Source organism: Mobula hypostoma, chromosome 17 (genome assembly GCF_963921235.1).
Source record: "Mobula hypostoma chromosome 17, sMobHyp1.1, whole genome shotgun sequence".
Lineage (NCBI taxonomy): Eukaryota > Metazoa > Chordata > Chondrichthyes > Myliobatiformes > Myliobatidae > Mobula > Mobula hypostoma.
Window position 1 is genome coordinate 66,824,375 of NC_086113.1, and position 27,172 is coordinate 66,851,546.

Here is a 27,172-nt window from a genome sequence, read left to right on the forward strand (position 1 = left end):
CACATCCCTTTGTGTATCTGAGAGTCTTTCAAATACTTCAATCGAACTTATCTCCACTACTGCCCCAGTAGTGTACCCATCACTCCCCATTTAATTAAAAATATATATTGCCATGTGGTTATCTTTGAACTCGCTCTCTCTCTCACCTTAAGTGCATTCACCCGAGTATTGGGAAGAGATCCAGTTCTGTACTCTATCTCTGCCTCTCGCTCTTATAAACCACCATCAGAGCTCACTATTCCAGGGAAGATAACAAGTCTGTCTAACCTGTTCTTATTTCACACGTCCTGTAATTAAAGCAGCCTCCTGCTAAAACTCTTTTGCACCTTCTTCAAAGCTTCCGCATCCTTCCTGTAAGTGGATGACCAGAGTTTGTTGCAATACTCCAGACGCAGCCTAAACTGAGATTTATTACTCCTTTCAAGCCCCTCTCCTCCTCAACTCAGCAAGATTATAGAGAAGGAGAAGTCATAATCCAGGAAGGAAATCCTTTCAAATATACCTATGTGGAAAATGTGACAGAAGGAACTTGGAGATGGAATGGAATTATTATAGCACCCAGAGGGTGGTTCTCATGAACCTACCCTGGTGAAGAGACAGATCCAGGAAAGAAGGGAGGACCATGTGAAGGGGAGAGCAGGGTGGTAATTGTCAACAAGAGTAATGAAGTGTGAGTTCTGTATGAGTGTAGGAAGTGGCACCCAATGCAATCATTGATCTGTCTGATAAAGCTGGAGCCCTGAGTAGACTACATCAAACTGTTCAGTATGTCCCACAGAAAGCCGATGGCTATAGTGTGGGCCCATGGCAGTTTCTATCGCTTCACCTTCTGAACCAGGGAAAGCAAAGTGCAGACGATTTTTGAAGCTGAGTACTCTATGAAGTTCACCTTCAAGTAACTTCCATTTTGCGTCAGAAGCAGCCAGTTCTACTGGAGGTTATCCATCTATCTCTGGCCTTTCCTTTAGTTCTCTAGTATAGCCTGATATGGTCACTTCCTATGACCCTGCATCTTGCTGCTTTTGCAATCTGTATTCTTTCTCCAATTACCCATTTTAACTATCAGAGATATTCATCCCCTCCTGTACCTTCTCAACAACGTGTACTTGTTTTCCTTTTTTCCAATTTTGAGGAATAGTCTTTGACCTGAAAGGTTAACTTCCTCTCTTGCCACAGGTACTGGCTGACCTGTTGAGTGATTCCAGCATTTCCTGATTGAAGTGGGGAGCGAAGGAAGGAAGAGCAACATAGGGCTTGGGAATTCCCTCCGTCCCACTGTGTCTGTACCAATAGCAATGCCGGTTGCCCTCGTCCATCTCCTGAATATTCCATTATGCCAGAAGAGGAGAATTTGTTCGATAAACATTGAGTTTGCCAAATCATTACTTAAAATTACAAACAAGACATCTTAATGCTGCTTCATGCAGAGCATTGGTCACTGACGTCCTATCAGAAAAACATCCCCTACTGCTATCTCGTGTCTTCCATGACATATAATATTTTGGTTCCAATTTGCCAGCTCACTGTTGATCCCATGTGCCTTAATCTTTTAGGTTAACCTACCGTGAGAAACCTTACATGGATTTGCACAAGTCCATGTAGAGAACATCCATGCCCTACTCTCAATCATATTTGTCACTTCCTCAAACAAAAATCAATCAGGACCTCCCCTCACAGAACAATGTGGACTATCCCTAATAAGTCATGCTTTTCCAAATGCAATTAGAGCTTGCCCCTAAAATTCTTCAGTAATTTCTCTACCTCAGACGCTAGGTTTGCTGGCCTTTAATTTCCTGGTTTGTCTATGTTGCCCTTCTTAAAGAACAATATTGGCTGTTTTCCAGTTATCAGGTACTTTGGCAGTAGCTAGAAAGGATGCAGAGATCTGTCATGGCCCCAGCAATTGCCTTCCCTGTGATAGGCTCTGAAGGCTTATCTACTTTTGATCTACAAGAGACGCAACATGATCACCTTAATAACAATATGCTATAGATATATCCACATAACCCTTCCTAATATTACCATTGTCCATGTCCTTTTATTTGGTGAATATTGACATGAAGCAGTCATTGAGGATTTTGCTCACCTCTCTACATTTTTTATCCCTGATTGGACCTACTCTTTCCCTAGCTCTTGCTCTTAAGATATGTAAAATGCCTGGGGATTCTCCTTAAACCCACTTGCTAAGGACAATTCATGGCCTCTTTTGTTCTTCGAATTTCTTGTTTAAGTTCCTTCCTGCTTCCTTAACGTTCCTTGCACAAGAGTCTGCAGATTCTGGAATCTGGAGCAAAGAAAATGATTGCTGCAGGAACTCAGTGGGTCAGGGAGAATCTGTGAAGGCAGAGGGGTTTTTGACATTTTGAGTCATCAGGACTGAGTGTGTAGAGGAGAGATGGCCAGTATAAAGAGGTGAAGGGGAGGGGTTAAGTAGAAACTTTCAGGGGATAGGTGAAGCTAGGTGTGGAGGGGCGTGATGGGCAGAAGGTGCCCGCTTGTGGCAGAGCTGGGCAGGGCAAGGGCTGCAAAGCGATTTGCAAAGGGGTAGATGGGTGGTTGAAAGGGCCGAGGTGGACCAGGAGGGGAGAGAGAAAGGAACACAGGAGGTGCAGAATATCTAATAGGCATCTTTTCTTTTTATCTGAATTCACAATCTTTTGTCATCTAGGGTTTCCAACCCTTGCTATTGATATCTTCATTTTCACAGGAAAGTGTTGATCCTGGACTCTAGATGTATAACCTTTAAAAGATTCCCTTATGTCGGATGTGGTCTTGCCCTCAAAAATTGCTCCCAGCATACTGTCTTCAGATCCTGCCTGATACTGTTGTTATTAGCCTCCAAATTAACATTTTAAGCAGAGAACCAGTCTTACCCTATCCATAACTATCTGAAAACTTTGGGAATAAAGTTGAGAATTAGATTTCATTTAAATTATCACTGACATGTGTTGTGAAATTTGAGCAAGATATAAAAATTGCTGTCTGTTACTATACAAAATAAAATAATGCAAAAGATTAATAGCAAAATAGTGTTCATGGCTTAAGGACCATTCAAAAATCAGATGCCGGAGAGGAAGAAGCTGTGCCTAAAACTTTGAGTGTGGGTCTTGAGACTCCTGTACCATCTCCTGATGGTAGTAATCATGTCCCAGATGGCAAGGGTCCTTTATAATGGATGCTGCCTTCTTGAGACACCGCCTCTCAAAGATGTCCTGGAAGATGGGCAGGCTTGTGCCCGTCATAGAGGTGGCTGAGTCTGTGCCCCTCGCAGCCTCTCTGCATTGGAACCTCTGTCCAGACGGTGATGCAACCTGCTAGAATGTTCTCTATGGTACACCCTTAGAAAGCTGGTGATGTACCTAAACTGAAGTGTGGCTGCTGGCATGCCTTCTTGTGATTGCATCAATATGTTGGGCCCAGGAAAGATCCTCTGAGATGTTCCCACCCGCAAACTTGAAGCTGACCCCTCAATGAGAATCACTCATCGACTGTGATCAGTGAATATGATTTGCTGGGAGAGAACCCACTCTCCTGGTCCGGCTTGTTTCCAATGCAAGATCCAGTATGGCTCCTTTCCTGGTTAGATTATGTACAATTGTTTCAAAAACAATCCTGGATGCGATTTCGAAACTCAGACCCAGAACTAAGGGTAACAGTCGACACTGTGGTAGGTGTGAAATGAAGGGGCCTTACGTCAAGGCAGTGCAAGACTTACTGAGTGGCAATGTGGGAAATGAAGAGACTGGGTTCAGAGGAATATAAACAGGAACGGTACACTCCTTGCCAGCATCTGCTGCCTTACACGATAAAGACTTGCTTACCAGCTGAAGTTGCTAAACTTGGGCAATAACTTCACACAGCTACAGGGAGCAACCAAGGCTTTAAATAAGAGATAGCAATTCGCTTCGATGTGTCATTCTTGGATATGGAAAGATCAAAATTCCGTCCTGCTTAGTGTTTGAAGTGCGTTTGATGGCCTGTATGCTGAGTTCAGAACTATGAATGAGGAAATCACATTGAAAACTACTGAATACTGGAAAGTCTGGATGGTGGATGTGGAGCAATGTTTCCTCTAATGTGTAATGACCAGTGCACACAAAAATCTTGTGCTGTGCAGTTTTTTGCCCAGTGACAACAATATATGCACACTGAATTTTATATTCAGAGGTCTCCATTTTAACAGCTAGCAAAACACTGTCAATAAGACCTTTGATCTCCTCTTGGTTTAATGTTTTTGGTCTCGTTCATCTGCACTCTCACAAAACATATGTAGCAGGCCTGTAGCGGGTAATGAAGGATTTTCTAGCTACAGCTTCTGCACAATGCCCATGTGTAATTTGCTTGCTAAATGACGATTTAAAAAATCAAGTTTCCAAATATTCTTCACTTCTTCCCACTTGCAAACTCTTCGGCAACTATTGCGTTGCGACAATACACGCCGGTAACACCAGTTTCTGTGTTGTACTTTAATATTTCTCGCAGCTGCACGTTCCTGACCTCATGAGCTTCCGGTGTAGCAGTTTCTACTGTTTCATTAAGCCATTCTGCTTTAAATGAACTAGCAGTTCTTTTGCACTTCAGCTCTTTGCTTCTTTGGAATTTGACATAGTGAATCGATAATTTCTTCAAAATGGTATAAGTGAGCCAGTTCTAAATTCTGCAGACAGATCATTGTAAACTCCACGTTGTCAACACCATCTGCATCAGAAACTGGAAAAGGACATGTGATTGTGTATGATTGTGAAATATAGTTAACATGCCAACGAGGTGGAGGGTGGACCTGTTGTGCGCAGTTTAAATTCCTCTGAGCACTAGTAGCAAAAGATGTGAGTGTGTGCACATGTGCACACCTTAGAGGGAACATTGATGTGGAGAGGATGTTTCCATTAGTAGGGAAGTCTAGGATCTGATGGCACAGCCTCAGAATAAAGGGATATTCCTTTGGAGCAGAGGTGAGGAGAAATTTCTTCAACTGGAGTTCAAAGTTCAAGGTACATTTATTCTCAAAGTATGTATCCTATGTAAAACTTTGAGATTAATTTTTCTGCAGACATCCAGAGGAAAATAAATACAACAGAATCCATGAAACTGATACATAATAAAGGCAGAAAGTGAGGCTACAGGCTGTGTAGTCAGTTAGCTGCTGGCGCAAGTGAAGCCACCTATGCCATCCAGGAGCCTGAAGGTTCTAGGGCAACAACTGTCATTAACCTGTCGGCATGGAACCCAAGACTCTTGCAATTCGTGCTCAATGGTCGTAACTGAAGAGAGGCAGATAGATCAATCTCAGGCAGAGGGGACAGGCTCAGGTGAGGGGATCTTGGCTGGCACGAGGTAGAGGGGCTGAACATTTGTGTTCCATTCTCGGGCCTCAACGCTTTAATCTAGCTTGAAGTCTGCCCCAGTGATGGCTGACCTTTGTCCACTTCAGGGTGAAATTTCTTGCCCTGGAGGCAAAGTCATTGGATGAATTTAAGGCAGAGATTGATAGGCTCTTGATTGGTAACTAGTCGAAAGTTATGGAGAGAAGGTAAGAGAATGGGATTGAAAGACAAAAAATGTCATGCATGAGTCAGTGGTGGAGCAGACTAGATAGGTTGATTGGCCCAATTCAGCTCCCATATCTTTGGTCTTGTGGACTAATGTTGTGAAAACTCTGTTCTCAGGTTGAGACAGCCTGCTGAGTGCATATACACATCCAAAGAGAGTATGGGGAAGAAGCTGGACCTGACTGCTTTAACGGAGGATGAAGCGGAACATGTGCTGCAGGTGGTTCAGCGGGATTTTGACCTTCGGAAGAAGGAGCAGGAGCGACTTAGGTAGGAATTAAATTTTGGGATAATTTCAGCTTTTCAAGAGCAACAGCGGCAGATATTGAGATAAAATGTGGACACAATGGAATGGCCAGAGCTTGGGTCTGAACACAATTGTTTGCATTTTTTGCATGGAAACTGCAGCCTGCTTTAAAAAAAAAATGCTTTTTGGCAGTCAGAACTTGCAAAACCTAGGACAGTGTGATTGACAGTTGCTTGGTATCTCAATTATATTTTTATTGAAAAATTGGTTAGTATTTGTATTCCTGTTTGCAAGTATCCATATAGTGTGAAAGCTGTGCTTTGTTTTAAATAAAGACACTTGTTCCTTAGTAATGGAGCTACTCAGTCAGACAACATCTGTGCAGAGAGAAAAATGATTAACCCTTCAGGTTGGTATCCTTGCTTTTAGTGTAAATTACTTGGCATCTTCCACTACATTTGTGGGATACTCAGATATTCTCAGAACATCAGAAAATAGGAAGAGGGGTAGGCCACTTTGCCCCTTGAACCTCCCCTGTCATTGAGTATGATCCTGGCTGATCTGTACTGGCCTTAACTTCTCATCTGTGCCAGCTCCCCGTAGCCCCAATTCCCCCCTCTGGAACATGGCATCGTCTGGCACACAAACAGGTCCTTCAGCCCACAATGTTGTACCAAACTAATTAAGCTAATCGATTTAAAATACTTATCTGTCTCTGGCTTAAATTTATTTAATGATCTGACCTCCAACAGAGGAGTCCCCCATAGAATGAAGGACAGTTAAATGTTAGAACCCCAAAGTCCCCCCCAGCTCCCCTCCCTCCTGTGTGTTAGCAGCAGCGAGCAACATCCCTCCCCTCCCCCCACTGGCAAAAAGAAAGCATTGGCTCCTGTCACCGCGCACTCAAGCGTGCAGTGGAAGCAACGGTAAAGACACAGAGTTGCAGTACTCCAAAGACTACATCGTTCACCTGGCAATTGACGTACCACAGGCTCTCTTGCTCCCTAATAAGGGAGAAGGAGATGTCTCTGTTTCACAGCAAGAGGGGAGATATAACAAACAACTCACTGGTTTACGATGTTAAAAGTCCACTGCATCGCTTTTTTCAAGCTCTGTGCCCAAAGATCTTAGGTCTCTGTGTACACAGCCAAAGGTGTTCCAGCTCCCACGACACACCGGTCCAGGACACCGACCTTCGATCCACCCGTCTCCAGAGCCCCGAGATCCCAGGCCTGCAAAGCCGAGCAGAACTCTTAGGCCGAGCCCTTGGCGTGCTGAACAACGGCCAGTTGTGAAAACCCGAGAGTGGGTCCCATTCCAGCAAAGAACTGTCGTTAGCATTAACTCCAGGTTAGAGTCTTCAAAAGAACCCTGGAAGGGAAAAATAAAGATATTAAAGATGGACATAGAGCTGTTTCTGAAGATGCAAGCAAAGGAGTTGCCATTTAGCGCCATCATCCATTCGTTCCGCCTCCTGGTTGCGATCACAGGATTGCTATTAGTGTCACGTGCTAGTGAGGCCAGAACTGGGAAGATGATGCAGTTTAATACGTGGCTAAGGAGTTGGTGTTTTTTAGAAGAATTTTGGATCATTTGCCAGTCTTCCAGGGAAGGTGCGACCTGTACAGAAGAGATAATTTGGACCTGAACTGGAGGGGACTAATATCTTAGCAGGAAGACTTATTAATGCTGCATGGTGGGGTTTAAACTAGAATTGCAAGGAGGTGGGAACCAGAGTGTCAGAACAGTCAATGGAGAGGTTCTGGAGGCAGATATCAGTAAGACAAACTTAGGAATCAGAAGATTGAGCATGGTGCATCTAGTGTCCTGAGCTGCGTATATTTCAATGCAAGAAGTATCGTAGGAAAGGCGGATGATAGTGCTGAAGATGAGGTAGCTGGTTTACAAGCAGAGGTAATGCATACTGAAGAGATGCTGTTGATAGGAGAAAATTGCAGTCAACAGGATGAGTTGCAGCATAAAAGACAGACAAAATTGATAAGAGTGAATACAGGAATGAAGGTGTTGTATTTGAATGTGCACAGTATATGAACTTGTAGCACAGTTGCTGATTGGCAGCTATGACATTGTAGGCATCACTGATTGTTGGCTGAAAGAAGATTATAGCTGGGAGCTTAATGTCCAACGATACACATTGTATGGAAAGAATAGGCAGGAAGGCAGAGGGGTTGGCATTGCTCTGTTGGTAAAAAATGAAATCAAATCATTAGAATTGATGTGAAAGAGACTAAGGAGCTGGTGGTAGACCTGAGGAGAGCTAAGGTACCGGTGACCCCTGTTTCCATCCAGGGGGTCAGTGTGGACATGGTGGAGGATTACAAATACCTGGGGATACAAATTGACAATAAACTGGACTGGTCTAAGAACACTGAGGCTGTCTACAAGAAGGGTCAGAGCCGTCTCTATTTCCTGAGGAGACTGAGGTCCTTTAACATCTGCCGGACGATGCTGAGGATGTTCTACGAGTCTGTGGTGGTCAGTGCTATCATGTTTGCTGTTGTGTGCTGGGGCAGCAGGCTGAGGGTGGCAGACACCAGCAGAATCATCAAACTCATTCGTAAGGCCAGTGATGTTGTGGGCATGGAACTGGACTCTCTGACGGTGGTGTGTGAAAAGAGGATGCTGCCCAAGTTGCATGCCATCTTGGACAATGTCTCCCATCCACTACATAATGTACTGGGTGGGCACAGGAGTACATTCAGCCAGAGACTCATTCCACCGAGATGCAGCACAGAGCGTCATAGGAAGTCATTCCTGCCTGTGGCCATCAAACTTTACAACTCCTCCCTTGGAGGGTCAGACACCCTGATTCAATAGGCTGGTCCTGGACTTATTTCATAAGTTACATATTACTATTTAACTATTTATGGTTCTATTACTATTTATTATTTATGGTGCAACTGTAATGAAAACCAATTTCCCCCGGGATCAATAAAGTATGACTATGACTATTACTATGAAAGAGGTGACATAGGGTTGGAAGGTGTTGAATCCTTGTAGATAGAGTTAAGGAACTGCAAGGGTAAGAAGATCCTGATGGGAGTTGTATACAGACTCTCAAACAGAACTATGGATGTGGTCTACTAATTACAACAGGAGATTATGTTACAATCGTCATGGGGATTTCAATACGCAGGTAGATTGGGAAAATCAGGTTGGTGCTGGATTCCAGGAGAGAGAATTTCTAGAGTGGCTATGAAATGGCTTTTTAGAGCAGCTCGTGGTTGAGCCCACTAGGGGACCATCTATTCTTGATTGGATGTTGTGGAATGAACTGGATTTGATTAAAATGCTTATGGTAAAAGAACCCTGAAGGGCAAGTGATCATAATATGATCAATTTCGTCCTGAGATTTGAGCAGGAGAAGCAAAAGTCAGATGTATCAGTATTACAGTGGGGTAAAGAGAATAACAGTGACATGAGACAGGAGTTGGCCAGAATTGATTGGAAAAGAACACTGGCAGGGATGATGGCAGAGCAGCAATGGCTACAATTTCTGGAGACAATTCGGAAAGCATCCCAAAAGAAAGATGACACAACTGTGGCTAACAAGAGAAACCCTATGTTGAATTCAACAGTGGCATCTCCTGTGATGAGCTGGTGCCAAACTATATTGGTCTCTGCCGTTCCTTTGGTTTCATCACCTGCATGGAGAGGGGGAGCGTGCTAAATGGGCACCAGCGTACTGCCCTGGCTTGTGTATCACATAGACAACATGGATGCAATATCCATTGTCGGCCCTGGCCTCCTCATAAGTCTGGACCCTGTGGGGGAATACTAAATTGGGAGAAGACAAATCATGATGTTGTTAGACAGGAACTATGGGGAATTAGCCGTTATTAGGCTAGTAGTGGTAGTGTGATCACTCAGGTTGAGTATGATCTCCTAGGGTGTTGTCAAGTACACGTATGATGTGGGAGTTGTCTGAAGACCATTAAGTCAGAGCTCAGGACTGCGTGTTCCAGTAAGGATGAAGGATGAGGATGGCAGGTTAAGGTGATGAAAGGTTATGAATTTAGTCAACTAGAAAATGAAAGCATATGTAACATTTATGAAGTTAAAATCAGTCAGGGCTTTTAAGGAATATAAAAATAGTAGGAAAGAATACAAGCAAAGGGTTAGGAATACCAAAAGGGGCCATGAAATGTCCTTGGCAAGTAGGATTAAAGAGTTCCAATGTGTTACTATAAAAGCAAGAAGATAACTAGGGAGAGGGTAGGAAAACAGAATTATGCCTTGGTATTATCTGTATTATCATAGTTAGTATGTTTAATACTTTATAATATACTTTATAAGGGGGTATCTCATAGAAACATTCTGAATGTTAAAAGGCCTGAACAGATTAGATATGGCAAAGTTATTTCCCATAGTAGGGGAGTCTAGGACAAGAGGGCATGACTTCAGAATTGAAGAACGCCCATTTAGAACAGAGATGCAGATAAATTACTTTAGTCAGAGGGTGGTAAATCTGTGGAATTTGTTGCCACAATGGCTGTGGAGGCCAGGTCATTGGATGCATTTAAGGCAGAGATAGATAGGTTCTTGATTAGCCAGGGCATCAGAGGGTATGGGGAGAAGGCAGGGTATGGGGAGATTACTGGAAGAATTAGATCAGCCCATGATTGGATGGCAGAGTAGACTCAATGGGCTGAATGGCCTACTTCTGCTCCTATATCTTATGATCTTATAAGTTAAAGCCAGCATAAAGCCAAAGAGAGGTCATATAATAGAGCAAAATTTGTGGGAAGTTAGAGGCTTGAGAACCTTTGAAGAACTAATGCAAGGCAACTAAAAAGGTCAACTAAGAAGCTAAAGATGGAAAATGAATGTAAGCTAGCCAATAATATTAAAAAGGATATCAAATGTTTCTTCAGGTAGATAAAGTGTAAAGGAGTGGCTAGAGTGGATATCGGACCACTGGAAAAGGATGCTGAAGAGGTAGTAATGGGGGCAAGGAAATGGTGGACGAACTTAATAAGTATTTTGCAACATTCTTCATTATGGAAGACACCAGCAGTATGGTGGAAGCTCCAGGTGTCAGAAGTTATGAAGTGTGTGAAATTACCATTATTAGAGAGAAGATTCTTGGGAAACTGAAAGATCTGAAGGTAAATAAGTCACATGGACCAGATGGCGTACGCCTCAGGGTTATGAAAGAGGTGGCTGAAGAGATTGTTGAAACATTAGTAACGATCTTTCAAAAATCAATAGATTCTGGAATGGTTCTGGAAGACTGGAAAATTAAATGTCACTCCACTCTTCAAGAAGGGAGAGAAGCATAGGAAAGGAAATTGTAGACCAGTTAGTCTGACCTCAGTAGGTGGGAAAATGTTGGCGTCGATGTCAAGGATGAGGTGTCAGGGTACTCGGAGGGACATGATAAAATAGGCTGTAGTCAGCATGGTTTCCTCAAGGGAAAAATATTGCCCGACAAATCTGTTGGAATTCTTAGAAGAAACAATAAGCAGGGTAGACAATGGAGAATCAGTTGAAATTATGCACTTGGATGTTCAGAAGGCCTTTGACAACATGCCACACCTGAGGGTGCTTAACAAGTTAAGAGCCCACGGTATTACAGGAAAGATTCTAGCATGGATAAAGCAGTGGTTGATTGGCAGGAGGCAAAGAGTGGGAATAAAGGGAGCCTTTTCTGGTTGGCTGCTGGTGACGAGTGGTGTTCCACAGGGGTCTGTGTTGGGACAGATCCTTTTTACGTTATATGTCAATGATTTGGATGATGGAATTGATGGCTTTATTGCACAGTTTGCAGACGATATGTAGACGGGTGGAGGCACAGGTAGTTTTGAGGAAGTAGAGAGGCTACTGAAGGACTTAGATCAGGAGAATGGCCAAAGAAATGGCAGATGGAATACCATGTCAGGAAGTCTATGGTCATGCAATTTAGCAGAAGAACTGAAAGGGTTGATTATTTTCTAAATGGAGAGAAAATACAAAAAAACTGAGGTGCAAAGGGACTTGGGAGACCTTGTGCAGGATACCCTAAAGGTTAATTTACAGGATGGATCTGTGTTGCAGAAGGCAAATGCAATGTTAGCATTCATTTCAATAGGACTAGAATATAAAAGCAAGGATGTAATGTTGAGACTTTATAAAGTACTGGTGAGGGCTCACTTGGAGTATTGTGAGCAGTTTTGGGCCACTTATCTTAGAAAGAATGTGTTGAAACTGGAGAGGGTTCAATGGAAGTTTGTAAAAATGATTCCAGGATTGAATGGCTTGTCATATGAAGAGTATTTGATGGCTTTGGGCTTTTATTCACTAGAAATCAGCAGAAATGTTATTGAAACCTATCATAAGGTGAAAGGTCTTGATAGAGTAGATATTTCCTGTGGTGGGAGAGTTTAAGACCAGAGGACATAGTCTCAAATGAGAGGGGCTTCCTTTTAGAACTGAGATGAGGAGGAGGTTCTTTAACCAAAGAGTGTTGAATCTGGAATTCTTTTCCACAGGCACTGTGGAGGTCAAATGTAAGGAGTTTGTACGTTCTTCCCATGACTGTGTGGGTTTCCTGTGAGTGCTCCTGTTTCCTCCCACAATCCAAAGGTGTGCCTGTTGGTAGGTTAATTGGTCATTGTAAATTGTCACATGATTAGGCTAGGATTAAATAGGGCATTACTTGGCAGACAACAGGAATTCTGCAGATGCTGGAAATTCAAGCAACACACATCAAAGTTGCTGGTGAACGCAGCAGGCCAGGCAGCATCTATAGGAAGAGGCGCAGTCGACGTTTCAGGCCGAGACCCTTCGTCAGGACTAACTGAAGGAAGAGTGAGTAAGGGATTTGAAAGCTGGAGGGGGAGGGGGAGATGCAAAATGATAGGAGAAGACAGGAGGAGGAGGGATGGAGCCGAGAGCTGGACAGGTGATAGGCAGAAGGGGATACGAGAGGATCATGGGACAGGAGGTCCGGGAAGAAAGATGGGGGGGGTGACCCAGAGGATGGGCAAGAGGTATATTCAGAGGGACAGAGGGAGAAAAAGGAGAGTGAGAGAAAGAATGTGTGCATAAAAAAGAGTAACAGATGGGGTACGAGGGGGAGGTGGGGCCTAGCGGAAGTTAGAGAAGTCAATGTTCATGCCATCAGGTTGGAGGCTACCCATATGGAATATAAGGTGTTGTTCCTCCAACCTGAGTGTGGCTTCATCTTTACAGTAGAGGAGGCCGTGGATAGACATGTCAGAATGGGAATGGGATGTGGAATTAAAATGTGTGGCCACTGGGAGATCCTGCTTTCTCTGGCGGACAGAGCGTAGATGTTCAGCAAAGCGGTCTCCCAGTCTGCGTCGGGTCTCACCAATATATAAAAGGCCACATCGGGAGCACCGGATGCAGTATATCACCCCAGTCGACTCACAGGTGAAGTATTATTCTCCGTAACTTCCGCCACCTCCAACGGGATCCCACCACTAAGCATATCTTTCCCTCCCCCCCTCTCTCTGCATTCCGCAGGGATCGCTCCCTACACAACTCCCTTGTCCATTCGTCCCCCCCATCCCTCCCCACTGATCTCCCTCCTGGCACTTATCCGTGTAAGCGGAACAAGTGCTACACATGCCCTTACACTTCCTCCCTTACCACCATTCAGGGCCCCAAACAGTCCTTCCAGGTGAGGCATCACTTCACCTGTGAGTCGACTGGGGTGATATACTGCGTCCGGTGCTCCCGATGTGGCCTTTTATATATTGGTGAGACCCGACGCAGACTGGGAGACCGCTTCGCTGAACATCTACGCTCTGTCCGCCAGAGAAAGCAGGATCTCCCAGTGGCCACACATTTTAATTCCACATCCCATTCCCATTCTGACATGTCTATCCACGGCCTCCTCTACTGTAAAGATGAAGCCACACTCAGGTTGGAGGAACAACACCTTATATTCCGTATGGGTAGCCTCCAACCTGATGGCATGAACATTGACTTCTCTAACTTCCGCTAGGCCCCACCTCCCCCTCGTACCCCATCTGTTACTCTTTTTTATGCACACATTCTTTCTCTCACTCTCCTTTTTCTCCCTCTGTCCCTCTGAATATACCTCTTGCCCATCCTCTGGGTCACCCCCACCCCCCCATCTTTCTTCCCGGACCTCCTGTCCCATGATCCTCTCGTATCCCCTTCTGCCTATCACCTGTCCAGCTCTCGGCTCCATCCCTCCCCCTCCTGTCTTCTCCTATCATTTTGCATCTCCCCCTCCCCCTCCAGCTTTCAAATCCCTTACTCACTCTTCCTTCAGTTAGTCCTGACGTAGGGTCTCGGCCTGAAACGTCGACTGCGCCTCTTCCTATAGATGCTGCCTGGCCTGCTGCGTTCACCAGCAACTTTGATGTGTATTACTTGGCAGCATGGCTTGGGAGGCCAGAAGGGCCTACTCCATGCTCTATGTCAATAAATATGTAAATAAAGTCTTTATGTATATTTAAGGCAGAGGTTGATAGACTCCTGATTGGTCAGGGCATGAGGGAGAGGGGGAGAAAGCAGGAGATTGGGGCTGAGAGGAAACATGGGTCAGCCATGATGAAATGGCGGAGCAGACTTGATGGGCGGAGCAGACTTGATGGGTCGAGTGGCCTAATTCTGCTCCTGTATATTATGGTTTTATGGTCTTCATGGGGAAAAAAAGAGAGCAGAAGCCAGTATAAGAAGGGGGAGGATTGGAGGAACAGGGGAACAAGCTGACAGATAATAGTGAGACCAGCTGAGGAAGATGGGGATGGGCGGATGGTTAAGAATCTGGGAGGTGATCGGTGGAAGAGGTAAAGGTTTCAGGGTGAAGGAATCTAATAGGAGAGGAGAGTAGACCAAGGAGTAAAGAGAAGTGGGAGGGAAACCAGAGGGAGGTGATGGACAGGGCATCAGGGTGGGAGAGGAGAAGAGAGGGGCAAGGGGGTAACTACAATGGGGAATGATAAAAAAGAAGAGAAAGTGAAAGGGGAAAAGGAAAGTAGTAGTTACAGAAAGTTTCAGAAATCAATGTTTATGCCATCAGTTTGGAGCTATCTGGATAGAATGCATCGTGTAGTATATAGATGTACTGAAGCCTGCTGAGGAAGTAGAAGCCCTGCCAGCTTTCCTGACTGGTGTGAACATAATTGGACCAGATTGAGATTAAGATTAATTTATTTATCGCGTACATCAAAGTGAAATGTGTTGCTTGCATTATCAACACAAACTAAGGATGTCCTGGGGACAAGTATCAGCCCACATTCAACTGCCAACACTACATGTCCACAATGTTCATCAGACAACACAGGCAACAAAAACAGCAACATTAACACAGAGCAGCAAAACAAGCTCCTTTTCTCCCACCTACCCACTCGCTCACACACACACACACACAGGCAGGTCTCCAAGCCCAGGAAAAGCCACCTCCAGGCCACCAACCTCTATTGTATGGGCCCGACTCACCGACATCAGGCCCCAGACTTCCAGGCATGCTGACCCAAGGAGCCTCTACCATCAAGTCTCAACTTTCAGACTCGCTGGCTTTGGGCTTTGAGCTTTAACCTTCAGTTGTCGGCAATCAGGACATTTTGAACTCTGGGCCTCACACAGCAGTTGGGTGTGTGGGCTTTTCCTTGGGCGGGTCCTCAGCTCTGATGCTTGCATCAACTGGTTTCGTATTAGGGAAACACTCAGTGGTCTTATTACAGCAGGATAGAAACTATCCTTGAACCAGGACAAGCTATTAATTATATTCAGTATTAGGAACCTGAAGCTCTAGATGCTCTTGACTTTAGCACTTTTATTTATTTATTGAGATACAGTGCAGAATCAGCTCTTCTGGCACTTTGAGCCACACCATTTAGCAGTCCCCCGATTCAACCCCAGCCTAATCACAGGACAGTGTACAATGACCTACCAACCAGTTAATATTTTAACTTTTGTAACCAGGAGCATGTGCACAATCCCCTCCCCCTTTTCTGAAGTCGGTATCCAGTTCTTGTTCTGTGACTTTTGAGGGAAAGGTTGTTGTCATGTACTCAGACCTGCTATTTGGTATATGACCCAATACAATGATATAATCTGGAAACTTGTAGCTGGAGGAAGGACAGAACCTGGTCTCGTAGTCATGAGTGTACAGGGAGTAGAGGACTCAACTTTGAGAGTAATCATGGCAGAGGTGTTGCTGCCTATTCTTACTGATTGTGCTCTGTTGGTCAAGAAGCAAAGGGTCCATTTGCAGAGGAAGACATTGACTCCCAGTGTCCGGAGTTTGGTGATGAGTTGGCTTGGAATTAGAGTATTGAAGGTGGAGCTGTAGTCAGTAAACAATCTAACCTTGGTGTCTGCTGTCCAGATCCTCCAGAGGTGAGGGTAGAGTCATGGAGATAACATTTGCAGTGTAGACCTGCTTCAGCAGTAGATGAATTGCAGTAATCGAGGTAGTCTAGGAGGCTGGAATTCATGCATGCCATGTAACAGACTCTCAACGCACTTCATGATGGTGAATAGCTGAGCACTGGGCAGTAGTTATTAAGGAACGTTACCTTGTTTCTCTTGGTACAAGGACAATAGTTGTCTTCTTAACAGACATCCCACCCTGCAAAAACTCATTTCAGGGAGGTAGCACCCCCACCCCCCACAACCCCATATCCCCCACCTCCAAGGGCATATGTAATACTTTGTTTAGTGATTTTGTATAATCTGTAAACCAAGTTGGGTATATGCAGAAAATGTGACATTAAAATATGTACTTGTATTATATTATCATGTTTATTCTATTACAACTTTAAGCAAGTCTACAGGGAGTTTGGCCTCATCACGTAGGACATCAATAGAGTAGCTGCTTACTAGCTAGCCAGCTAGTTTAAATAATGTTAGCTATGCTAAAGAATGAATGACACCTGTTAAACTCACCTCAACATATCTTTTATATTTTAACCCACCATGGGCAATAGAGAAGTCACTGTTGCAAACAGTGCAGCGAGCAACATTCATTATTTTTGAGGTTGACTCTAAAGCCCGCCCACGGAGAAAACCGATAGGTCTACTTAGCGCAAAGAGAGACCAATCAGGATGCTCGCTCTCGCTGTCCCCCTCAAAAAAAATCGATTTCCGGGATATTGTATATAATTTCTGAGCGTCAGGGAGCCGCTATCAATGTGCGGGAGACTCCTGGAATTTGCGAGAGACTCCCGGAACTTCCGGGAGAGGTGGGAGTCTGTCTTAAAGCAAGTAAGAACCTCAGATTGAAGCAGGAAGGTGTTAAAAATGTTGGCAAATATTCCCAGCAGCTGATCTAAGGACATGCCCAGGGACATCATCAGCACCAGATTCACTCTCTGGAAGACTGACATTGTGTCTTTATCAGTGACCATGGGGTCAGATGCATTGGTGGTTATTGAGGTGGGTGGTAACAGTCCAATCTTCTTCTGTTAAAAATGTGTACAGAGTCCACTGAGCGTATCCGTGATGCTTCTGACTTTCTTTTCTATGGCATGTAAACCCTGCCACAACTGAGGACTGGTACTGTCTCTTGGCATTCCTGATAACTTTAGCTTTGGTCATCTTATTGTAAAGGTCAAGGTCACCTGATTTGAACGCTGCAGTCATGGACTTAAGTATGGAGTGGTTCTTTAGGTTCACTTATGGTTTCTGGTTTGGTGGACCTGGAATTTTCTCTTTGCTGCACAGTGTTCCGCACCCTTGCTAACAAAGTCCATGATAGAGGCGACTTTCTCATTTAGGCTGGCAGTTGAGTCTGAATGTAGACCATTCTACGGACTCAGAGCAGTTGCACAGAAGCTCAGCTGCTTCCTTAGACCAGTACTGAATGATGTGTATTGGACCCTCATGTTTTAGCTTTTGTTTGTATGCAGGGATAAGTAATGCAGCTTGGTGATTTGATTGACCAAAATGTGGGTGGTGGGTGACGCAGTAGGTGACTTTCTTGGTGTTTGGGCCCCTCATGGGACAGGAGAAAGAGAAGAGATAACTTCACTCATCTTCACTCACCCCAACATTGAACTGCTCCCACAACCCATGGACTCACTTTCAAGGACTCTTCATCTCAATATTTATTGTTTATTTATTTATTTATTGTTATTTTGTTTGTTTTTTTTCTTTTTGTATTGATAGAGTTTGTTGTCTTTGCACATTGGTTGTTTGTCCTGTGTGCAGTTTTTCAATGATTCTATTGTATTTACTGTGAATGCTCACAAGGAAATGGATCTCAAATTAGTATATAGTGACATTTGTACTTTCATAATACAATTATTTTGAAGACTCTGACTTTGAAGTTATTCCAAGATGGGTGAGCAAGAATTTGGCGGGACTGTCACATCCAAGCTTTATGAGGTGCTGATTAACAAGCAGGCTGTCTTCCCCCATAGACACCAAACACTCCATCTGGAGAACTGAGAATTGAATTGTGGCTTACACCTGCTTCACTTGGCACAGTCCGGTGCAACAGGTGTAACCACATTTCTGTGTTGCACCTCATGTTTCTGTGACCTAGAGCACAGTGGTCCCTCAGTTCTCTTTGTTTATCAACTTTGTCCTCAGATGTTAGCTCGTAGGATTCTGAGGAGGGTGTGGGCTTTTTTAACCACACTGCTATCCATTCCTCTTAGCAAATTTTTAAGTTAAAGTGGCTATGTCTGGGTGAGTACAGGGAATCCTGGAGTGGGCTTGAAGGGAACTGATTTCCTCTGGGCACACTTGGAAGACCGCCTGGCCCGAAAGGAGAGTTGTCGTTCTCGCCACGTCTATAAGTCCTGACATGGAGTAGGCTTCCCCTGTGGGGATGTGGGGTACGCTCAATATTAGTGCTTTTGGCCTCAAGTGAAGCAACTGTCTCCACAAGGACTTCTGAAGCTTCTATTCTAGCCCATAAAGTCTGAACATGTGCTCTGTCAGACCCTGGGGATTTATAAGACCAGAAGTAGACCATTCAGCCCAACAGAGCTATTGGGAGTGGTTTAAACTGATACAGCAGGGGGAATGGGAACCGATGTGATCGATCTAAGGGTGAGCCAGCAGGTTTACAAGTAGGTGATGGGTGTAATATGAATGTAAGGAAGGACAAGTCAATGATTGGGTACAAATGCAGACAGTGCAAAGAATTAAATTATACCACAAAGAGGCAAAATTTCAAAAGGTTGAAGAATGCAGGACTGAAGCGCTGTATTTAAATACATGTAATATTCACAAATGAAAGAGTTGACCATATCCAGGTATTAATAATTAATCAGGGGCAGTTAGAGTTGTGCTGTTACAGCATCGGCACTCCGGGTTCAACTCCCAGCACTGTCGGTGAGCAATTCACCTGTACACCCCATGACCATGTGGATTTCCTCCGGGCGCTCTGCCTTCCTCCCATATCTCAAAGATGTGTAGGTTGGTAGGTTAGTTGGTCACATGGACATAATTAGGCAGGTCAGGCTCATTGGCCCAGAAGGACCTGCTATCGTGCTGGATCAGAAATAGAAAATAAATGAAAATTGCTTGTGGAGGGGGAATCCTGTAGTGTGTGTCAGAGCTAGGAGAGTTAGCAGATATTTATATAGAACGGAGAATGTACAGTACAGGAACAGTCCCACAATATTGTGCTGAACTAATGAAGCAAATGATGCTTAATTAATTATTCATTTCTGCCTGCTTATGTGCGTCCATTGTTTCTGTCATGCTAAGAACTCCTTAAACGCCTGTCTCATTTTTGCTCCCACCACTTACTGGGACAGTACATTCTAGCACACTCTTCTGTTTTAAAAAAATATCTTGTCCCTCACAGCTTTAAGTGCATTCCCTCTCGTGTTAGACATTTCAATGCCGGGACAAAGATGCTGACTGTCTATACCTAATTTTTCAAGTTTATTATCATTTACCTATATACTTGTATACCGTCAAATAAGACCAACATTTCTCTGAACCAAGGTGTAAAATGTTAGTACCCATAACACACATATGCTTCTCATCATTTTATAAACTTCCATCAAATTTCTCCTCAGCCTGTGACGGTCCAGAGAAAACAATCCTACTTTGTCCAATGTGCCCTCTAATTTCGATATACCAATTCTGCACCCTGGCAAACCTCTTCTACACCCTCTCCATAATCTTCACTTCCTTGCTCTCATAGGGTGACTATAATTGAATGCAGTACTGCAAATGTAGCTAAACAAGAATTTTATAAAGCCATGATGCAATTTCCCTGCTCTCAATCTCAGTGCCTCAAACAGTAAAGGCAGTTGTTCTATATATCCTCTTTAACACTCTACCAACTGTATGGCCACTCTCAGAGAGTTTAGCAGATTTTAATAATGATCTCAACAGAGACTGGATGATTTGTGGTCCAGATGCAGGTCAATGGGACTTGACAGAGGAACAGTTCAGCATGGAACAGATGGGCCAAAGAGCCTATTTCTGTGCTGTAGTGCTTGATTCGCAGAGAGAGAGAACTTCACACAGGTCGGGGAGAAGAGTTTAAGAAAGGAGCATTTTGCAGGGGTCAACGCATTAGCGGCGGACCAATTGATTCACGATTCATTGGCAGAAACAAATAAAAGTCAGGCAGGGTCAAAGCAGAGTGGTCATTGTGTGAGTGAACCAGTGTAGGAGTGGGAACTTGAGGCTTTGGAGAGGAGACATAGGTAAGTAGCAGATAAGGCTTTTGTAGTGGTGGAATAAAAAGTCACTAAATTACAGCTAATTAAATAAAGTGATGATTCAGGATCGGGTGATGTGCTGTAGTTGGTGGACCCCATTGTGGTTCCTGGTGACCACATCTGCAGCAAGTGTTGGCTGCTCGAGGAACTCAGGCTCAAGGTTGATGAGCTGGAATCTGAGGTTCAAACACTGCAACACATCAGGGAGGGGGAGAGTTACCCGGATTCTCTGTTTCAGGAGGCAGTCACACCCATTAGATTAGCTGCCTCAAATTTGGTCTGTGGTCAGAGACAAGAAGGTGTGACTGCAAGTGAGGTGGGTAGTGGGATCCAAGAGACAGTGCTGGAGGAGCCTCAACCCTTGAGCTTGTCCAAGCAGTCTGAGATTCTCGCTCCTGTGTGGATGAGAGTGGGGCTGGAAGAAGGATGACCAACCTAACTGTGGTACTGTAGTTCAGGAAGCCATTCAAGAGGGGGGAGAAAAGAGGAATAGAGTGGTAATTTGGGATAGTATAGTCAGGGGAATAGACAGAGTTCTCTGTCACGAGGATAGTGTCCTGAAGGCTGTGTTGCCTGCCTGGTACCCGGGTTCAGGATACTTTATCCGACCTACAGAGGAATTTGCAGTGGGAGGGGAAAGATCGAGTTGTCATGGTCTGCCAACAACATAGGTAGAATGAAGAAAGAGGTTCTACTGAGGGAATTTGAGCAGCTAGGGACTAAATTAAAAAGCTGAACCAAAAAGGTGGTAATCTCTGGATTACTACTTGAGCCACGTGCAAATTGGCAGAGGGTCAAAAAGATTAGAGTGTTAAATGCATGGTTCAAGGATTGGTGTGGGTTTGAATTCATGGGAAATTGGCACCATTATTAGGGAAGGAAGAACTGTACCAATGGGATGGGCTCCACCTGAACCGAGATGGAACCTGGATCCCAGTGAATCACATAACTAGGGCTGTGGATAGGGCTTTAAACTAAATAGTAGGGGGTTGATCCAACAGATTGTAGAATTATGGATAAAGTTGAAGAGAAAATTGTGGATAAAGATAAAGTAAAAGCAGAAGATAAAAAGGAGAAACGTAAGAGTGGAGAAAAGAAAATCAAGTGCAAAAGAGAAAAAGATTACAAGATTTTAAAAGCACAATGAATGTAAGGGCACTTTATTTGAATGCCCATAGTATTCAAAACAAGATCAGTGTACTTGTGGCACAAATCAGTACAAAGATGTATGATTTAGTGGCCATTACAAATATATGGTTGCTTGTTCTTTTTCAGTTAATATGTTTTTTACTTCTCTGCGGAGTTTTAGATTTGACCAGAAGGATTCTTCCTTTTTTATAACTGTATCCTCAAAATGGACTGCCCAGTCCCTTTCTTTTTGTTTTGGGTTAGTTTAGTGTTTTTTTTCTCAATAACAGAAATTTTGAGCCTTTTTTTCTGTGAACTGTTAAGAGGTGAAGTGGTTCTTTTCTTTCTTTATATTAGCTTAATACTATATATGATTTTGACAGTGTATATTCCTTTGTTTGTACTATTGAAATACATATTTGAGATAACCTCTCCTCTGGTTTGTATTTATCCTTATTCTTTTAAGTCAATAAAATAAAGATTGAAAGTGAGTGGAAAAAATGTGGTTGCAGGGTAGAGAGGATTGGGAGTTATATGTCCAAGGATATCAGGTAATACGGAAGGATAGGCAGGAAGGTAAGAAACGTGGGGTAGCGCTTTTAATTAAAGATGAGATCAGGGCAATAGTGAGAGATGATATAAGATCTAAGGAGCAGAATGTCGAATCCATCTGGGTAGAGATTAGGAATAGTAAAGGGAAAAAAATCACTGGTGTGAGTTGTCTTTTGGCCACCAAATAATAACATTACAGTGACACAGGCAATAAGCAGAGAAATATCTGAGGCATGTAAGAATGGAACAGCCGTTATCATGGGGGAGTTTAACTTCCACATAGATTGGGTGAATCAAGTTGGTCGGGGCAGTCTTGAGGAGGACTTCATAGAATGCATCTGTGATGGCTTTCTTGAACAGCGTGTTACTGAACCTACAGGGGAACGTGCTATCTTAGTTCTGGTCCTGTGTAGTGAGACAAGTAAAATTAGTGATCTTGTAGTTGGGTATCCTCATGGAAAGAGTGATCACAGTGTGAATGAGTTTCTTATACAAATGGAGGGTGCAATAGTTCGATCTAAAACTAGTGTATTATGCCTAAATAATGAAGACTACAATGGGATGAGGGAAGATTTTGCTTGTGTCAACTGGGAACGTGGGTTAAAAAGCAACAAAGAACCACTAGGCAAGCAATAAAGAAAAGGGAACTAGATTATGAAAATAAACTCACACAAAATATAAAAATGGATGGTAAAAGTTTTTATCATCAGTTTTTATCAAAAGTTTTTACCGTGGAAAAGGGTGGCTGAAGTGAACGTAGGTCCCTTGGAAGGGAGAATTGATATTGGGTAATGAGGAAATGGCCGAGTCTTTGAATGACTATTTTGTGTCGTCTTCATGGTGGAGGACACATCTAACATGCCAAAGAGAGATGTTATGGATGCGATGGGAGGTGAGGACCTCAATACAATAGCTATCACTGAAGGAGTAGTGCTGAACAAACTTGTGGGCCTGAAGATAGATAAGTTCCCTGGTCTTGATGGAAGGCATCCCAGGGTACCGAAAGAAATGGCAGAAGTTATAGAAGAGGCTTTAGTGATAATTTACCAAAATTCTCTGGACTCTGGGCATGTCCCAGTGGATTAGAAGATGGTGAATGTCACACCACTGTTCAAAAAATGATGTAGGCAAAAGGCAGGTAACTATAGGCCAGTTAGTTTGACATCTATAGTCGGGAAAATGATTGAAGCTATCATTAAAGAAGAAATAGCAAGGCATTCAGAAAGAAATAGATCCATCAGGCAGACACAGCATAGATTCGGCAAAGACAGGTACTGTTTGATAAACTTACTGGAATTCTTTGAGGATATAATTAGCGCAGTGGATAGAGATGAACAGATGGAACTTATGTACTTGGATTTCCAGAAGGCATTTGATAAGGTGCTGCGTAAAAGACATCCATAAAATAAGGATACATAGAGTTGGGGGTGATGTATTAGCATGGATAGAGGATTGGTTAACTGATAGAAAGCAGAGAATTGGGATACGTGGGTGTTACTCTGGTTGGCAATCAGTGGTGAGCGGTGTGTCACAGGGGTCAGTGCTGGGCCCACAACTGTTCACGATTTACATTAACGATCTGGAAGAGGGGACTGAGTGTAGTGTATCTAAGTTTGCTGATGATACAAAATTGAGTGGAAAAGCACATTGTGCAGAAGAAATGGAGAGATATAGATAGGCTAAGTGAGTGGGTAAGGGTCTGGCAGATGGAGTACAATATTGGTAAAGTCATCCACTTTGGAAGGAAAAATGGAAGAGCAGATTATTATTTAAATGGTAAATTTTGCAGCATGCTGTTGTGCAGAGGGACTTGGGGGTGCTTGTGTATGAATCACAAAAGGTTGGTTTGCAGGTGCAGCAGGCTGTCGAGAAGGCAAACGGAATGTTGGCCTTCATTGCTAGAGGGATTGAATTTAAGAGCTGGGGGGTTATGCTGTAGCTGTACAGGGTAATAGTGAGGCTGCACCTGGAGTACTGCATGCAGTTCCAGTCCCCTTACTTGAGGAAGGATACACTGGCTTTGGAGGCAGTGCAGAGGAGGTTCACCAGGTTGATTCCAGAGATGAGGAGTTTAGACTATGAAGGAAGATTGAGTGACCTGATCTTTACTCACTGGAATTCAGAAGTTTGAGAGGATATCTTATAGAAACATATACTGTTATGAAAGAGATAGATAAGATAGAGCTAGGAAAGTTGTTTCCATTGGTAGGTGAGACTAGAAAAAGGGGACATAGCCTCAAGATCCAGAGGAGTAGATTTAGGATGGAGATGAGGAGGAACTGCTTTTCCCAGAGAGTGGTGAACTTGTGTAATTCTCTGCCCAATGAAGCAGTGGAGGCTACCTCGGTAAATATATTTAAGACAAGATTGGATAGATTTTTGCATAGTAGAAGAATTAAGGGTTATGGGGAAAGGCAGTTAGGTGGAGATGAGTCCATGGCCAGATCAGCCATGATCTTATTAAATGATGGAGAGGCTCCACAGTCCAGATGGCCTACTCCTGCTCCTATTTCTTATGTTCTTATGTAAAAGTAACTGCAGTTTCTAAACCATTTAAACACAACTGAAGTGACTTTCGACAATCGGAATAAGCTATGCCCCCCATAGGACACTTCACCCCTCATTATGATTCAACCCTCAGAGTGGTATGACTCCTCTGAACTCCCCAAGTCACATATAACACACAAGAGTACAATACCCATAGTCACCCTGTATACTACAGCAGTCCTCCAGTCTCCCTGTGCCCCAAAAGGCCACCAACCCCACCCCAGAGTGTATTAGCTAATGAGCTGATCTTCCACGTGATCTTATATATGGACTCTCAGGTATGATCAGCCAGGTGAGTGATGTTCTCCAACCAGTCAGGAATGTAGGAGCAGAATTCTTCACCAATAGCAGTGCAAGTGCCACTTTCCTTTGTGAGAAGGCTATCAGAATCAGTTCTGGGAACAGCCTGGCCATACCATGCTGAAAAAGGCTATCATTCAAAACCTATCTTCCTTTGTAATAACTCTCTTACTGACCAGCATGGACAAGGTGCTCATGCAAGGCACTGAGGTGCTATACGTACTTCAACCACACCACACTACACTGTGGGAACCACGGGTTGGCAAAGGAATGGCATATCCAATGTGTCATTCAGCATTCAGTGGGTGTCCACCTTCACAACACTGTGTGGCATGGCACAACCATCCCAGAATACTGCTCCTGTTCACACTTCCCATCCATCTTGCACCTGTACTCAACATACCAGCTATACCAACACTCTGTCAGGTGGGGAGTCAGGTCCTTCCAATTAAACAGATGGTACGTGGAAAAATACCAGCCCTTGAAACACTTACTCCATCCACAGGGGCTATCAAGGCTCGTCCCTTCAGGCTCGTCCCATCCTGGCTTCGCGGGTTTGGCATTCTGCTTTGGGGAAGCTGGGAGGGAGTAGTCTATTCTAGCCAACCTCAAATGTAAGTGTGGGATGAGAGATGGGGGCTTGAATTAAATGTGATTTAGAAGTCTCACTGATGCTGTGTGAGAGCAGACCATGACTTGGTGCTGGAGCGGACATCAGGTTAACATAAAATGGATTGAATATGTAGTTCAGCTATTGCCTCTGACCTACATTGGTTCCCTGTCCAGTGGCTGGTAGTTGGTTTATTATTGTCACCTGTACTCAGATACAGTGAAAAACTTTGCTCAGTTTTAAGATTCTCAACACTCCTCAAATCACTCTTCACTTTCAGCAGTCGTCCATTCATAATCTCCAACTCAATAATCCTCTGCAACTCTCCATTTCTGTTGCTTCAGAATCAGAATCAGGTTTATTATCACCGGCATGTGACGTGAAATTTGTTAACTTAACAGCAGTAGTTCAATGCAATACATAATTTAGAAGAAAAAATAAATAAGTAAGTAAGTACTTATCGTTATCCTTAAATTTGACTGCTCCACCATTCCTTGCCATGTTAGCTGCCTGGCTATAATCTTTGAACTTTGAACTTAATTTCTGGAATTCCCTCTTAAAACTTCTCCACTCATCTTTCTCCCCTTTAAGATGTTCCATAAAATCTCTCTTTGACTGACTGCCTCTCGTGCAGTAAAATTCCCATGTGTGGTTCCAAAGGTTGATTCTGTAGAGGGCGTTGGATGCTTTTATTAGGTTGAGAAACTATATAAATACAAGTAATTGCTGTTGATGGAACAAAGCTTTAAAGGATAGGAGGTAAATATTAGCCAAAAGATCAGGACTGGCATTAATGTGGAGAATAAATTCTCTGGTGTTGATCTAAGTTGTCAATGAAATGAAACTCTCTAAACTGCTATTGAGTACAATGGTGCAAAAGTCTAATTATAGACATTTGTCTAATGTACTAAGTAAGCTTTGTTGACCATATTATTGCCCAGAGCCTTTGAGCTAACCCTGCAAATTCACCAGTCAGCTTAGACACATTTCAGGCACATTTCATATATCATGCCACAATTCTATGTGGTCTTTCATTTGCTGAGAAGGCAATGGCTGGGTTGGATGAATAAGAGGGAAGAGTGTCGATAGATTAAGAGGCTTTGCTCAGGTCATGAAAATGCAGATCATGCTAAAGAGCTTTTCTGAGCAGAAGAACAATTACCACCAAGCCAGTCAGTACAGTTGAATTTGGCCTGAAGAAGGGTCTCGGCCTGAAATGTTAACTGTTCACTCTTTCCCATAGGTGCTGCCTGGCCTGCTGAGTTCCTTCAGCATTTTGTGTGTGTTGCTTGGACTTACGGCATCTGCAGATTTTCTGGTGTTTGGGAATTTGACAGTGGTTTCTTTTCCCTTAACTGCATCAAGGGCAACTTTACCTTGGGGAGAATGTGGGAAAGTGCTTGAAATGCCCATCTGCTATTTAGGCAGGAATCCAGCTCCTTCCTAGCCTTCAGCAGTATGTGAATTTAGATTATTTGATAGTAGAATTTTTGTTTGTTAGATGAAAGAATCTTTCACTCAAGGAACTTCAGTGAAGTTAATAGATCTTCTGGACTATTCTGTGAAGCTGAACTTGCTGTTCCCAGGGCCAAACAAAATT

General features: G+C 43.6%; 1 protein-coding gene across 2 annotated transcripts in view; it reads left to right on the forward strand.

Moving 5' to 3' along the window:
- Window positions 1-27,172, forward strand: part of myripb (myosin VIIA and Rab interacting protein b) — a 505,729-nt gene that overhangs the window by 39,638 nt on the left and 438,919 nt on the right. For both annotated transcript variants that reach the window (XM_063069391.1, XM_063069392.1), the window contains exon 2: window positions 5,667-5,819. In XM_063069391.1, the coding sequence (XP_062925461.1) occupies window positions 5,710-5,819 (110 nt within the window). In that variant the 5' untranslated portion in view covers window positions 5,667-5,709. The remainder of the gene's footprint in view (window positions 1-5,666; window positions 5,820-27,172) is intronic.